This window comes from Artemia sp. Qi Xiang Cuo, chromosome 4 (genome assembly GCF_049724085.1).
Source record: "Artemia sp. Qi Xiang Cuo chromosome 4, ASM4972408v1, whole genome shotgun sequence".
Lineage (NCBI taxonomy): Eukaryota > Metazoa > Arthropoda > Branchiopoda > Anostraca > Artemiidae > Artemia > Artemia sp. Qi Xiang Cuo.
In genome coordinates, this window is record NC_142797.1 from 13,923,024 (window position 1) to 13,938,516 (window position 15,493).

The 15,493-nt window shown below is 32.8% G+C and overlaps 1 protein-coding gene across 1 annotated transcript in view; it reads right to left on the minus strand.

Moving 5' to 3' along the window:
- Positions 1-15,493, minus strand: part of orb2 (cytoplasmic polyadenylation element-binding protein orb2) — a 156,409-nt gene that overhangs the window by 45,802 nt on the left and 95,114 nt on the right. The window contains exon 4 of the mRNA XM_089088097.1: positions 1,280-1,392. Within this exon, the coding sequence (XP_088944223.1) occupies positions 1,280-1,392 (113 nt within the window). The remainder of the gene's footprint in view (positions 1-1,279; positions 1,393-15,493) is intronic.

Consider the following 15,493-nt stretch of genomic DNA (forward strand, 5'->3'; position numbering starts at 1 on the left):
TACGCAAATATCTTTTCGCAAATATCTTTTCGCAAAAAAAAAAATTCGCAAATCTCGTAAACTAAAGAAGTAATTACCCTTTTCAAATGCATGACTCGTTCTATTAATGAAACCCATGAAACGAAGAGCCAAGTTTTTAAAAAAAAAAACCTACTAATCAACTTACAGATGAATGACCACGGATTTAACATAAAAAAAAACTTGTATATCATGAACTAGAAATCTACGTCAGTAAAAACTTGTCCTTAATAGGACCGGTATTAAATGAGCCTGGTAACCCAATTACTTGAAAGTACACACACAACCTGTTTGGTACGGGGGCGTACGCAAAGTATAAGGTTCTAGTCTTTGAAATTGCGTCATTCCCCTGGCAAAGAGTGTAATGCTCCTGTAGAATAGGACTACTAGAAGAACCTGTTTGTACGGGGGCGTAAGCAAAGTATAAGTTAGCATTCTACTCATATGTTTGGTAATTTTTTCCAGGTCACGTAATAATTCTTTTTTTTTTATGGGTTTGACTTTTTGTGTTTAATTCGGTATACGGTTTTACTTCCGAGTTCTTAAATCTTAAAAAAATCACTTATTAATTTTATTTTTAATACTTTTTTTCTATTTTTTATTGCCAGGTTTCTTTTGACAATACACTACGACTAAATCTAATTGACTAAAACTAATCCCAAAAATTAGCAACACATCATTAAACCACTAATAGTAACACGAATCCTAAGTAAAAAGAAAAAAAAAGTTGACTACGGAAAATTAAGATAAATAACGGGAAAAGCAAGATATTTCGGGAGAGTGAGATCCAATGGTTCCTTCTTTCTTACATCTCTGCTTACAAACTTATGAAATAAAATTAAATGGAATAATATAAAATAAAGAAAAAAATAAAACTAAATGAATAATTAAAATTAATATTAAGGATATTAAATTTTTACTACTATAACTACTGCCACACCAAGTCGCCTGAGGCCAACACAGCTGAGCATGCTCCTCATCCATCCTATTCTATTCAAAGCTTACCTCTTTAAATCTTTCCAAGAAGTTCCATATCATTTAGATTCTTTCTTGTGACCTCTTGCCACCCCATTCGGAGACGACCTATCTTTCGTTTGCCCCTAGATGGGTGGCTGAAAAGCACGATGTTTGGCAATTTGTCATCCTTAATTCACAAAAAGTGTCCTAACCATCTTAATAAACAATATTAAATGAAAAAAATCGAATAATAAAATTAAAACTTTATCAAATTGAAATTAAAAGAAATGAAATTATGACTCACCTGGAAAAGTAAAAATGCATATCCTTTTGGTGGAAAATAAGACTTGCTTTCAGCCTTATGAGGCCAGTCAACAACCAATGGTCCGAAATGACGAAAACTCGCTGTGATCTCCTCTGAAAGAAAAACAAACAAAATTATAGCAAGAAACCAATTCCAGGGAATGTTTGGGTCAAAAACACGAAAATTTAAATAAAGACAGGATTGTAAGTAATGTAAGTTGAATAACGTAATAAAGTTGAAAATAAGTTAAAAGTACGCAAAATAATAAGTATGAGAGGGTACTGCAAGTAGTAAAAGTTGAATAATGCAATAAAGTTGAAAAAAGTAATCTAGACTTCTAGATTCGAGGTTTTTATTTTAACGTTCGAGACACACTTTAATGTTCTGCTCGTGTCTAAAAGAATTATGATCTCCAACTGTGCAATTTTTTTCTAATCTTATAAATCCTGTTGAAGTTGTCAAGTCACTCACCTGCCTTGGGTCTGTCATCACGGACAACGGCTCGACTGAAGCGGAAGTTCAGTCACGCATCGCTAAAGCCACGTCTATCGTGGCACGGTTATGCCGTTCCTTTTGGTCAAAGCCCAACATCGGTCGACAAACAAAAATATGAATCTACAACACCACAGTAACTCAAGTCCTTCTCTGCGGCGCTGAGACCTGGCCGGCTATTGCTTCCGTTCGTGGTGCCACAGATGTGGCTGATCCAAATTCTCGAGACTATGGTAGCAAAAACACTCACCATCATTCTATTGAATTTTGACCCCTGTGAGCATGACTGGCGGTACCTCTGCAGAAGGCCTCGGTTCAGATGAAGGGACAGCCTTGCTCAGTACCTCTTTATGATTGATACTCATCTCCAAAAAGCGGCCACGCTTACACAGGACCATCTGGACTAGAGAAGAATTGCATCTCTCTACGCTGGATCCCAAGTGGCAGTAATAAGTACAGTAAATCTTTTAAATTTTTCCGACATAAAATAACAGGGGTGGATAAAGAATTTATCTTTGTGGGGTACAAACAAAACTTGTGCTTCCATTTCAGTATTTTTCGCCCTTCGGCAATTGGACCTCTCCCTTGGAGGACAATCTCGGAAGAGTTTTCCCAAATCCTCCCGGTGAGTAGGAAGTGGAGAGGGAATCCTCAATGTAGAATATATTTATAATAATAATAACAAAAAATCAACTAAAAAAAAAACGCTCCGACAACATTTTTTTCAGAGATCTTTAAAAATTGAAGACCCATGTTATGGCTTTTGACTACAAGTGAAGTTAGATTTTAACCCTTTTTCAAGGGGTTCCACAATGCTGGTTCTAATATTGGAACAGTCGCCAATAGTCACATATACCGATTTGTTTTTTAAGTTCAAACAGAATAGCCACAGAACCAGAAAAGTTTTACAAGGAGAGAGTAAATAAAGGTAAGACCCTGAAAATAACGTCCAAACTATCGCTCCCCCTTCTATCCTCCACCTACAAGACAATGAATTTTCGTGAACCTACAATGAGCTTATGATATGCTACGAAAGCATTCCAAAATGGCTTCTTCGAAATCGACTCGGACATTTTTTAATTGACTCTAAACCGCGATTTCAAAATTGAAGTACCCACCAGCCAAACTATCATAAATGTTGGGGTTTTTTTTTCAATTACTTAGCTAGGTTGAGCGTGATCACACAGCTGACTCCGTCTTTTATGCTTCTCCAAATATACTTTTATTTTGAACCCTTACAAACAAGCTTTATCTTGGGCCCTTCCAGCCCTTACAAACAAATTTTGTTTTGAGCCCTTAAAGGGAAGCATAAAGCAACACCTTGTTCCTCATTACAAAATTGTAACCAGAAATTCTGAAAACTACCTCAAAACAATCATAAATACTTACCAATCTCATTCCTGAGAATACATTAATTCAATTTACCCCCCCCCCCTCCCACCCCCTGAATGGACAAATACACAGTCCACTCTATTCACTCAAACTTTATTTCCTAATAGCTCTATTCTTCTGCGTTTTTTTGTGTTTGTTTTTTTTACAGGGAACGCTAATCAGTCAGCGAAAAGAAGAGTTTTGTATCATTGATTTCATACATGTCATAATCGTTACCTTAGTGATAGGTAAAAGAAAATCGTATTAATTAGTTGCCTTGTTTCTCAATGCAAATTGTAATCAGTGAAATATTTTCCCCAGTAAAGTAAATAAACACCTGTGTCTATTTTTACGTTGTTCAGAAGTTTAATTATGATAAATAGATTAATTTCGATATTACTCTACGGCAAATTGAGGAATAATTCATAATTTCTTTGCTTATTTTTACGTTTTTCGGTAAATTTTGAGGTTCTTTTTCATTACTTAACTAATTGGAGTATTAAAGCACCAATGAATGCGTCTTTTTATGTTCTTTTCACGTATACTAATTGCCTCCTTCCAAGGCCGTATCCATGGAGGCAGGGGGTTTGAACCCCCGTCACTCCGAAATTGTTGTCCGACTCGCAAAAACACAACCAAATGCATATAAACGAACTTTGATGAGTTTTTGAGTTTTTTTTGTAACCCCTCCCCACTCCCGAAAAAGAAATCATGGACACGACCTTGCTCCCTTCGCAAATTTTGTTTTTAACCGTTAAACGGACCCTTTATGTTACATCTTGTTCCTTATCAGATAAAAAACAAAACAAGTTTTTTTTAACTGAAAGTAAGGAGCGACATTAAAACTTAAAATGAACAGAAATTATTCCGTATATGAAAGGGGCTGTCCCCTCCTCAACGCCTCGCTCTTTACGCTAAAGTTTTTTATTGTTTAAAAAAATTGAGTTGTGAGAAAGTCAAACTTTAGCGTAAAGAGCGAGGCGTTGAGGAGGGGACATCCTCTTTCATATACGGAATAATTTCTGTTCGTTTTAAGTTTTGATTTTGCTGCTTACTTTCAGTTGAAAAACTTATTTTTTTTAATTTAATTTTTGAACACTTTTGAAGTAATGCAGGTTTTGATTTTGGCTCACCATACATGAATAATTAAAACAAAATTTACATATTAATTTTACTTTTATTAGGTTAAATGGTATTCTCGAAAGTTGTTTAATCTTATTTACGAACGTTTTTGCTAGTAATAAATATGCATAACTTACGAGTTAACTTCCGTAGAGAACTTCTATATTAATATGTTTTCAATACGTATATTAGGAGGTTTACCCCTTAGGCAACACCTCGCTCTTTACGCTAAAGTTCGAATTTTGTTCCAATTCTTTAAAAGTGACCCCTTAATGACAAAGGCCGTTAATTAGAATAAATAGCTCTTATGAAAGTACTAAAAAATCTTTGGCTCAAAGAGCGAAGTATTGAATAGGGGGCGAACCCAATCATATACGTAATATTTTCTGTTCGTTTAAAGCTTTGATGTTGCTCCTTACTTTCAATTGAAAAACTTGTTTTTTTATTTAATTTCTGATCTTTTTTTTAAATAATGCTGGGAAATCCGGCGCCCCCTCCATAGCAATGCCCCTTCCCCCATGAAAACTTTCTCCATGGAAAGATCCTCCCACATAACCCCCGACCTACCCACCCACTACCAGAAAAAATTCCCCCAGAAAACGTCTGTATACTTCCCAATAACCAAAACTATATGTTAACATTGGGTAGAGTTCATAACTTTCAGCCCTCCCCCCCGGGGACTTAGCGGGATTAAGTCATCCTAAAAGACATATTTATCATATTTTCAACCATGTTGAACAAAATGGCTATCTCAAAATTTTGATCAGGTGAATTTGGGAAAGAATGAGCGTGGGAGGGGGCCTAGTTGCCCTCCATTTTTTGATCACTTAAAAAGGGCATTAGAACTTTTAAGTTCCGTTCCAATGAGCCCTCCCATGATATTCTAGGACCATTGGGTCGATACGATTACCCCTGGGAAAAAAAACAAAAAAAAACAGATAAACACGCATCCGTGATCTTCCTTCTGGTAAAAAATACAAAATTCCACATTTTTACAGATAGGAGCCTGAAACATCTACAGAAGGGTTCTCTGATACGCTGAATCTGATGGTGTGAATTTCATTATGGTTCTATAACTTTTAGGGGGTCTTTCCCCCTTTTTTCGAAAATCAGGCAAATTTTTTCAGGCACGTAACTTTTCATGGGTAGGACTAAACTTGATGAAACATATATTTGAAATCAGTATTAAAATCTGATTCTTTTGATGTATCTATTAGTATCAAAATCCCGTTTTTTAAAGTTTTTGTTACTATTGAGCCGGGTCGCTCCTTACTTACAGTTCGTTACCACGAACTGTTTGACAATGGGCAAAGTTCATAACTTGCAGCCCTTCCCCCGGGAACTGGGGGGGGGGGGGGGAATGAAGTCATCCTAAAATGTATATTTATTAAGTTTTCGAATATGCTGAATAAAATGGGTATCTCAGAATTTTGATCAAGTGACTTCGGTAAAAAATGAGCGTGGGAGTGGGCCTAGTTGCCTTCCAATTTTTTGGTCACTTGAAAAGGGCACTAGAACTTTTAATTTCCTTTCGAATGAGCCCTCTATCGATATTCTAGGACCACTGGATTGATACGATCGCCCTTGAAAATAAACGGGTCACTACTACTCTTAAACCTTCCAACCTGGGCTAATTTTACATGTATTTCATCTCCTATTTGTATCAAATTCGCATGCAGTGATTGTTTAATTAAATAGCCGCCATGAAGGGCAGGTCACCTGAACCTTGCACAGTTGACAGAGCAGGTTAATTGAGCTTTGAGAGTGACTTTGGCAAGATAATCAAACAAGAATGTTGTTATATGGGAGTAGTAATCAACCTTATACTTTACGTGCGCCCCTGTACCAGACAGGTTTCTGGTGGGTATAGTCTGGTTTGATGGGTAAAATCTGGTTAGGTGGGTATAATCTGGTTTGGTGGGTATAATCTGCTTTGACGGGTTTTCTGAGGTAACATCCACGTTTTGGAACTAGGAGCGAGATTGTGTGATGCAATCTGACTGGTTTCGTTTCACGGGTTCATTAATAGAACGACTAATGTTTTTGAAAAGGGTAATTACTTCTAAGTTCAATAACCAAATTATACTTCCGATGGTTAAGAAAGCGTAACGGGTAATTAAAGTATGAGGAATGGGATACTATAATTAGAATGGTTTTAAGTTGAAAATTGTGACATAAAAATAACTCTATTTGCGATTTTTTTGCGAAAAGGTATTTGCGTGAATGTATTGCGTTGGTTAAGAGTGCCTCACGGGTAATTAAAGAATGAGGAATGGGATGCTTGCATCAACAATACAAAGAATATGCTCAGATACTTAATAGATTTGACGCCTACAAGAGAAATTGGTAAAAGGTATTCAATAGATTAATTGAAAAGTAACGATAGAATGACATTGTGACTTGACCTAGCTTTACCTCTCCGATGTGGTCTGTATAATACACAAGTAACGTTTGAAAAGTATTGTCAATTTAAAATGTAAGGCCATAGGGAATATGACGAGTGATTGCATAATATGCCTTACCACGGGACAGTCACCTATGGATTCTAAGAGTGATTGCATAATATGCCTTACCGCGGACAGTCACCTATTGATTACAGACGGTACAAGACTTGTCAGACATGTTTTTCAAGGTTCAATAGCCGAAACTAGAGATCGTCACATTGCCTATTCAAAGGTAGTGTGCAATTGAAACTGTATCAATTATTTTTTTTCAGTTTTTCTAAACCCGTATTGTCTATAAATTTATTTACATAGGTTAAGCTTCCGATGGTTAAGAAAGCGTAACGGGTAATTAAAGTATGAGGAATGGGGTGCTACAATTAGAATGGTTTAAAGTTGAAAATTGTGACGTAAAAATAACTCTATTCGCGAATTTTTTGAGAAAAGGTATTTGCGTGAAGGTATTGCGTTGGTTAAGAAAGTGTAACGTGTAATTAAAGTATGAGGTATTTGATACAATAATTAGAATGGATTTAATTTGGAAAGTATAACGTAAATATAACTCTGTTTGCAATTTTTTTGCGAAAACGTATTTGTGAAAAGATATTTGCGCTAACTAAAAATGCCTCTCGGGTAATTAAAGAATGAGGAATGGGATGCTTGCATCAACAATACAAAGAATATGCTCAGATACTTAACAGACTTGACGCCTACAAGAGACATTGGTAGAAGGTATTCAATAGCTTAATTGAAAAGTAACGATAGAATGACATTGTGACTTGACCTAGCTTTACCTCTCCGATGTGGTCTGTATAATACACAAGTAACGTTTGAAAAGTATTTCAATTTAAAAAGAAATGGCTGAAAAATGTTTTGAGGGAGATGGGTTGAATGGAGGGTTGAGTTGCACGAGGGTTCAGTTAAAGGGGGTACAGTTACACGGGGGTTTAGTTAAAATGGGTTGAGTTGCACGAGGGTTCAGTAGCACGAGAGTTCAGTAGCAAGGGGGTTCAGTTGTACAGGGTTTCGGTTATACAGGGGTTCAGTTACATGGAGGATTCAGTTGCAGGAGGGTTCAGTTAAAGGGGGTATAGTTTCACAGGGGTTTAGTTAAATTGGGTCGAGTTGCACGAGGGTTCAGTAGCATGGGTATTCAGTTGTACAGGGTTTCGGTTATACAGGGGTTTAGTTACATGGAGGGTTCAGTTGCACGAGGGGGGATTTGCGAATTGGAGGAGATGGGATGATAGTGTACTGTATAATACACGAGTGACGTTTTGGAGAGTATTGTCAATTTAAAATAGTTTAGAAATAAAAAAAATTAACAAGAAATGGCTGAAAAGTGTTTTGAGGGAGATGGGATTGCATGGAGGGTTGAGTTACACGAGGGTTCAGTTAAAGGGGGTAAAGTTACACGGGCAAACAGTATACTCCAGTAACAAACAGTACAAACAGTACAGTTAGCAGGCAAACGGTATACTCCCGCAAAAAGGCGAAAAATACAGAACAGTATTATTACAAACTACATTATTATTTATGTTTAACTCTTTAAAGCCTATGTTTTGGAAAGCATGTTGTGTAAAAATTCATACGGGGGCGCGAAAGGTCTGAAATCATGAAATCATGAATTAGAATAGTTAATTAGCTGTTTGGGTTTTCAGACCTAGTTTTTTAGATACCTTAGCTCGTTAAAACTGCGCATAAATTCTTGATTTTTTGTCGTGTTACTTAGGTAATAATGGAACATTTAGTATTTTTTTTAATGTAAGTGTTTTTCTTAAGAAATTCCCACTGGAGGTTTTATGGCTCCTCCCCACAATGGATTTAGATGGTTTTAGGGCTCATCTCACTATCCACAACTCCATTCAACCTTGAGCGAAGGTATAAAAGTTTGATGAAGTATTTCTCTACTTAACAACTAAATTAATAGCCTCCAAGATGATAGGACTGTATGACACCGAATTTATCGGATTAAAAAAATCATCTTGTGGTGTTATATTTGAATGTGCTTTTTTATTATTGTCTATGGATCTCGAAGAAATTGACTGTTATCATTGGATAGTGAACTATAATCTGTTTGAGTATGATAAAAGCTTGTGGAGTACTACATTACGTTATATAAACAGACTGGGATTCTATGATAGAGTGATTACACCACTTAATAATACTGGTCAGGAACTGAGAAATGTTCAGGAAGTAAGTGAAATTTGCAGCTTTTTCGGGGTTGAAGCACTCTACGTAAAGGGTAATTTACCTACAGATAAAGTTTTAATTCAAAAGTGTGACCCTAGGATTCCAATTTTCAATCTAGAAGAGTTTAAGTGTCCTAAATTTGAAGGGCGTTATCACTATCCTGAAGACGAGGTTAGGTTCTTCGCGCAGTGGATACCTAAGGACATACCTGATCGTGATAAATCCATAAGACATGGTAAAAAAAACTATTGTATATCATGGGATCATCGTTTCTGGATGTTTAAGTGTGAACTCTAAGTACTATTTTTATGTAAATATATGGTGTTGTTTTTTTTTCTCAAAAAAATATGTTAATACGTTTAAGCAATAAATACATTTAAGCTTAACCCGTCTTTATACTTTAGAATAGTTTTATTCATTTCATTAAATTATGAAGAAATTGTAAGTAAGTAACAATAGCTTTCTTGAATTCGCTTCCTGGACACAATACAGATATTTAATTCAAGAAATCATAATAAAATCGCAAGTAAGTAAAAGTCTTTATTGTTTTCACCTATTGGATACACAATACTGAAATTTCATTCAAGAAATTATGAAGGAATTTTAAATAAGTAACACACTCATTCTTGAAGTCACCTCTTGTATACACAATGCAGAAATTTCATTTAAGAAATTATCAAAAATTGTAAGTAAGTAGCAAATTCTTTCTTGAATTCGCCTCCTGGATAAAAAAAAGAAGACATTTCATTCGAGAAATTATGACGAAATTCTAAGTAAGCAACAAACTCTTTCTTTAAGTTACCTCATGGATACACAATGCAGAAATTTCATTTAAACTATTATCAAAAATTGTAAGTAAGTAGTAAATTATTTCAAAAATATGTTAATACGTTTAAGCAATAAATATCTTTAAGCTTAACCCGTCTTTATTCTCTAGAATAGTTTTATTCACTTCATTAAATTATGAAGAAATTGTAAGTAAGTAACAATAGCTTTCTTGAATTCGCTTCCTGGACACAATACAGATATTTAATTACAGAAATCATAATAAAATCGGAAATAAGTAATAAAGTATTTATTGTTTTCACCTATTGGATACACAATACTGAAATTTCATTCAAGAAATTATGAAGGAATTGTAAATAGGTAACACACTCATGTTACCTCATGGATACACAATGCAGAAACTTCATTTAAGAAATTATCAAAAATTGTAACTAAGTAGCAAATTCTTTTTTGAATTCGCCTCCTGGGTAAATAAAAAAGACAGTTCATTAAAGAAATTATGAAAAAATTGTAAGTAAGTAGCAAATTCTTTCTTGAATTAACCTGCTGGATAAACAAAAAAGACATTTCGATCAAGAAATTATGAAAAAATTCCAAGTAAGTAACAAATTCTTTATTGTTTTCATGACTTAGATACACGATGTAGAAATTTATTTCAAGAAATTATGAAAAAATTCTCAGTAAGTAGCAATTTCTTTCTTGAAGTCAACTCTTGGATACACAATACTGAAATTTCATTTAAGAAATTATGAAAAAATTGTAAGCAAGTAACAAACTCTTTCCTGAAGTGACCTCTTGGATACACAATGCAGAAACTTCATTTAAGAAACTATGAAAAAATTGTAAGTAAGTAACAAATTCTTTCTTGAAGTCACCTCTTGGATACACAATACAGAAATTTCATTAAAGAAATTATGAAAAAATTGTAAGTAAGTAGCAAATTCTTTCTTGAATTCACCTGCTGAATAAACAAAGACATTTCGTTCAAGAAATTATGACAAAATTCTAAGTAAGTAACAAACTCTTAATTGTTTTCACGACTTAGATATATGATGTAGAAATTTAATTCAAGAAATTATGAAGAAATTCTCAGTAAGTAACAATTTCTTTCTTGAAGTCAACTCTTGGATACACAATACGGAAATTTCATTCAAGAAATTATGAAAATATTTGTAAGTAAGTAACAAACTCTTTTTTGATTTCACCTCTTGGATATACAGTATAGATACTTTATTCAAGAAATTATGAAAAAATCGCAAGTAAGTAACTTTTTTTTCTCTCTTTATCACAAACAATTTTCACTTAGCTACACGATGTAGAAATTTAATTCAAGAAATTATGAAAAAATTCTCAGTAAGTAACAATTTCTTTCTTGAAGTCAACTCTTGGATACACAATACGGAAATTTCATTCAAGAAATTCATGACTTAGATACACGATGTAGAATCAAGAAATTATGAAAAAATTCTCAGTAAGTAACAATTTCTTTCTTGAAGTCAACTATTGTATACACAATACTGAAATTTCATTTAAGAAATTATTAAAAAATTGTAAGAAAGTAACAAACTCTTTCCTGAAGTCACCTCTTGGATAAACAATGCAGAAACTTCATTTAAGAAACTATGAAAAAATTGTAAGTAAGTAATAAATTCTTTCTTGAAGTCACCTCTTGGATACACAATATAGAAATTTCATTAAATAAATTATGAAAAAATTGTAAGTAAGTAGCAAATTCTTTCTTGAATTCACCTGCTGGATAAACAAAGACATTTCGTTCAAGAAATTATGAAAAAAATTATAAGTAAGTAACAAACTCTTAATTGTTTTCACGACTTAGATATACGATGTAGAAATTTAATTCAAGAAATTATGAAGAAATTCTCAGTAAGTAACAATTTCTTTCTTGAAGTCAACTCTTGGATACGCAATACGGAAATTTCATTCAAAAAATTATGAAAATATTTGTAAGTAAGTAACACTCTTTTTTTGATTTCACCTCTTGGATATACATTACATATACTTCATTCAAGATGCTATGAAAAAATCGCAGGTAAGTAGCTTTTTTTTCTCTTTATCACAAACAATTTTCATTTATATACATAATTTAGAAATTTAATTCATGAAATTATAAAAAATTCTCATTCGGTAACAATTTCTTTCTTGAAATCAACTCGTGAATAAACAATACGGAAATTTCATTCAAGAAATTATGATAAAATTTTTAAGTAAGTAATAATTTCTGTATTGATTTCACTTCTTGAATATACAGTACATTTACTTCATTCAAGAAAAGTGATTAAACTCTTTTTTAAACTATATGTTATTTGATTGCCTTTACTTGGCACCTTCCTAAATGATCGGAAATTCCCCAACAGTTCCTACACATTGCAAAAGAGAGAGCAGTACGAAAACTCCACGTTTTCAACCAGACTGGTTTTTTAGCTAAATCTTTGGATACAGCCCAGCCTCTATTTCTGACCGTTTAAGTTTTGATGTTAGTGTTGTCAGTCAAAAGCTATGACCTTGAGAAAAGAGCTTGAGAAAATTTCCTGATTATCGAAAAATGGGGGAAACATTCTCCAAAAGTCGACAGGAATGCCCCCCTCCAGCGCTTTCTCGGTTATGATGAATAAAATATGCAAAGTCGACATAGCTTTATTTCATTTTTTTAAGGTTAATTTATTAGAGTTTACGTGCGCGCACGTAACCTCGTCTAAATTAAACTTAAAAAAATGAAATAAAGTATTTTCTCAAGTATAATTTCTTGAATTAAATTTCTACATCATGTAGCTAAGTGAAAATTGTTTGTGATAAAGAGAAAAAAAAGTTACTTACTTGCGATTTTTTCGTAATTTCTTGAATGAAGTATCTGTACTGTATATCCAAGAGGTGAAATCAAAAAAGGAGTTTGTTACTTACTTACAAATATTTTCATAATTTCTTGAATGAAATTTCCGTACTGTGTATCCAAGAGTTGACTTCAAGAAAGAAATTGTTACTTACTGAGAATTTCTTCATAATTTCTTGAATTAAATTCCTATATCGTATATCTAAGTCGTGAAAACAATTAAGAGTTTGTTACTTACGTAGAATATTGTCATAATTTCTTGAACGAAATGTCTTTTTGTTTATCAAGCAGGTGAATTCAAGAAAGAATTTGCTACTTACTTACAATTTTTTCATAATTTCTTTAATGAAATTTCTGCATTGTGTATCCAAGAGGTGACTTCAAGAAAGAATTTGTTACTTAATTACAATTTTTTCATAGTTTCTTAAATGAAGTTTCTGCACTGTGTATCCAAGAGGTGACTTCAGGAAAGAGTTTGTTACTTACTTACAATTTTTTCATAATTTCTTAAATGAAATTTCCGTATTCTGTATCCAAGAGTTGACTTCAAGAAAGAAATTGTTACTTACTGAGAATTTTTTCATAATTTCTTGAATCAAATTTCTACATCGTGTATCTTAGTCATGAAACTCTTGAATGAAATCTCCGTATTGTGTATCCAAGAGTTGATTTCACGAAAGAAATTGTTACTTACTGAGAATTTTTTCGTAAATTCTTGAATTAAATTTCTATATCGTGTAGCTAAGTGAAAATTGTTTGTGATAAAGAGAGAAAAAAAAGTTACTTACTTGCGATTTTTTCATAATTTCTGGAATGAAGTATCTGTACTGTATATCCAAGAGGTGAAAACAAAAAGAGTTTGTTACTTACTTACAAATATTTTCATAATTTCTTGAATGAAATTTCCGTATTGTGTATCCAACAGTTGACTTCAAGAAAGAAATTGTTACTTACTCAGAATTTCTTCATAATTTCTTGAATTAAATTTCTACATCGTATATCTAAGTCGTGAAAACAATTAAGAGTTTGTTACTTATTTAGAATTTTGTCATAATTTCTTGAACGAAATGTCTTTTTGTTTATCCCGCAGGTGAATTCAAGAAAGAATTTGCTACTTACTTACAATTTTTTCATAATTTCTTTAATGAAATGTCTGTATTGTGTATCCAAGAGGTGACTTCAAGAAAGAATTTGTTACTTACTTACAATTTTTTCATAGTTTCTTAAATGAAGTTTCTGCATTGTGTATCCAAGAGGTGACTTCAGGAAAGAGTTTGTTACTTGCTTACAATTTTTTCATAATTTCTTAAATGAAATTTCCGTATTGTGTATCCAAGAGTTGACTTCGAGAAAGAAATTGCTACTTACTGAGAATTTTTTCATAATTTCTTGAATTAAATTTCTACATCGTGTATCTAAGTCATTAAAACAATAAAGAGTTTGTTACTTACTTAGAATTTTGTCATAATTTCTTGAACGAAATTTCTTTTTTGTTTATCCAGCAGGTGAATTCAAGAAAGAATTTGCTACTTACTTACAATTTTTTCATAATTTCTTTAATGAACTGTCTTTTTTATTTACCCAGGAGGCGAATTCAAGAAAAAATTTGCTACTTACTTACAATTTTTGATAATTTCTTAAATGAAATTTCTGTATTGTGTATCCATGAGGTAACATGAGTGTGTTACCTATCTACAATTCCTTCATCATTTCTTGAATGAAATTTCAGTATTGTGTATCCAATAGGTGAAAACAATAAAGACTTTATTACTTACTAGCGATTTTCTGTATTGTGTCCAGGAAGCGAATTCAAGAAAGCTATTGTTACTTACTTACAATTTCTTCATAATTTAATGAAATTAATAAAACTATTCTGAAGAATAAAGACGGGTTAAGCTTAAAGATATTTATTGCTTAAACGTATTAACATATTTTTGAAAGAATTTGTTTCTTACTTACAATTTTTTATAATTCCTTAAAGGAAATTTCTGTCGTGAGTATCCATGAGGTAACTTTAAGAAAGATCTTGCTGCTTAATTTGAATTTCATCATTAATTTTTGAATGCAATGCCTTTTTTTATTTATCCAGGAGGTAAATTCAAGAAAGAATTTGCTACTTACTTACAATTTTTGATAATTTCTTAAACGAAATGTCTGCATTGTGTATACAAGAGGTGACTTCAAGAATGAGTTTGTTACCTATTTAAAATTCCTTCATAATTTCTTGAATGAAATTTCAGTATTGTGTATCCAATAGGTGAAAACAATAAAGACTGTATTACTTACTTGCGATTTTATTATGATTTCTTGAATTAAATATCTGTATTGTGTCCAGGAAGCGAATTCAAGAAAGCTATTGTTACTTACTTACAATTTCTTCATAATTTAATGAAATTAATAAAACTATTCTAAATAATAAAGACGGGTTAAGCTTAAATATATTTATTGCTTAAACGTATTAACATATTTTTTTTAGAAAGAAAAAAAAAAAAAAACAACATCACATATTTACATAAAAATAGTACTTAGAGTTCACACTTAAACATCCAGAAACGATGATCCCATGATATAGAATAGTTTTTTTTACCATGTCTTATGGATTTATCACGATCACGTATGTCCTTAGGTATCCACTTCGCGAAGAACCTAACCTCGTATTTAGGACGGTGATAAGCCCCCTCAAATTTAGGACACTTAAATTCTTCTAGATTGAAAAGTGGAATCATAGGGTCACACTTTTGAATTAAAACTTTATCTGTAGGTAGATTACCCTTTACGTAGAGTGCTTCAACCCCGAAAAGGCTGCAAATTTCACTGACTTCCTCCTGAACATTTCTCAGTTCCTGACCACTATTATTAAGTGGTGTAATCACTCTATCATAGAATCCCAGTCTGTTTATATAACGTAATGTAGTACTCCACAAGCTTTTATCATACTCAAACAGATTATAGTTCACTATC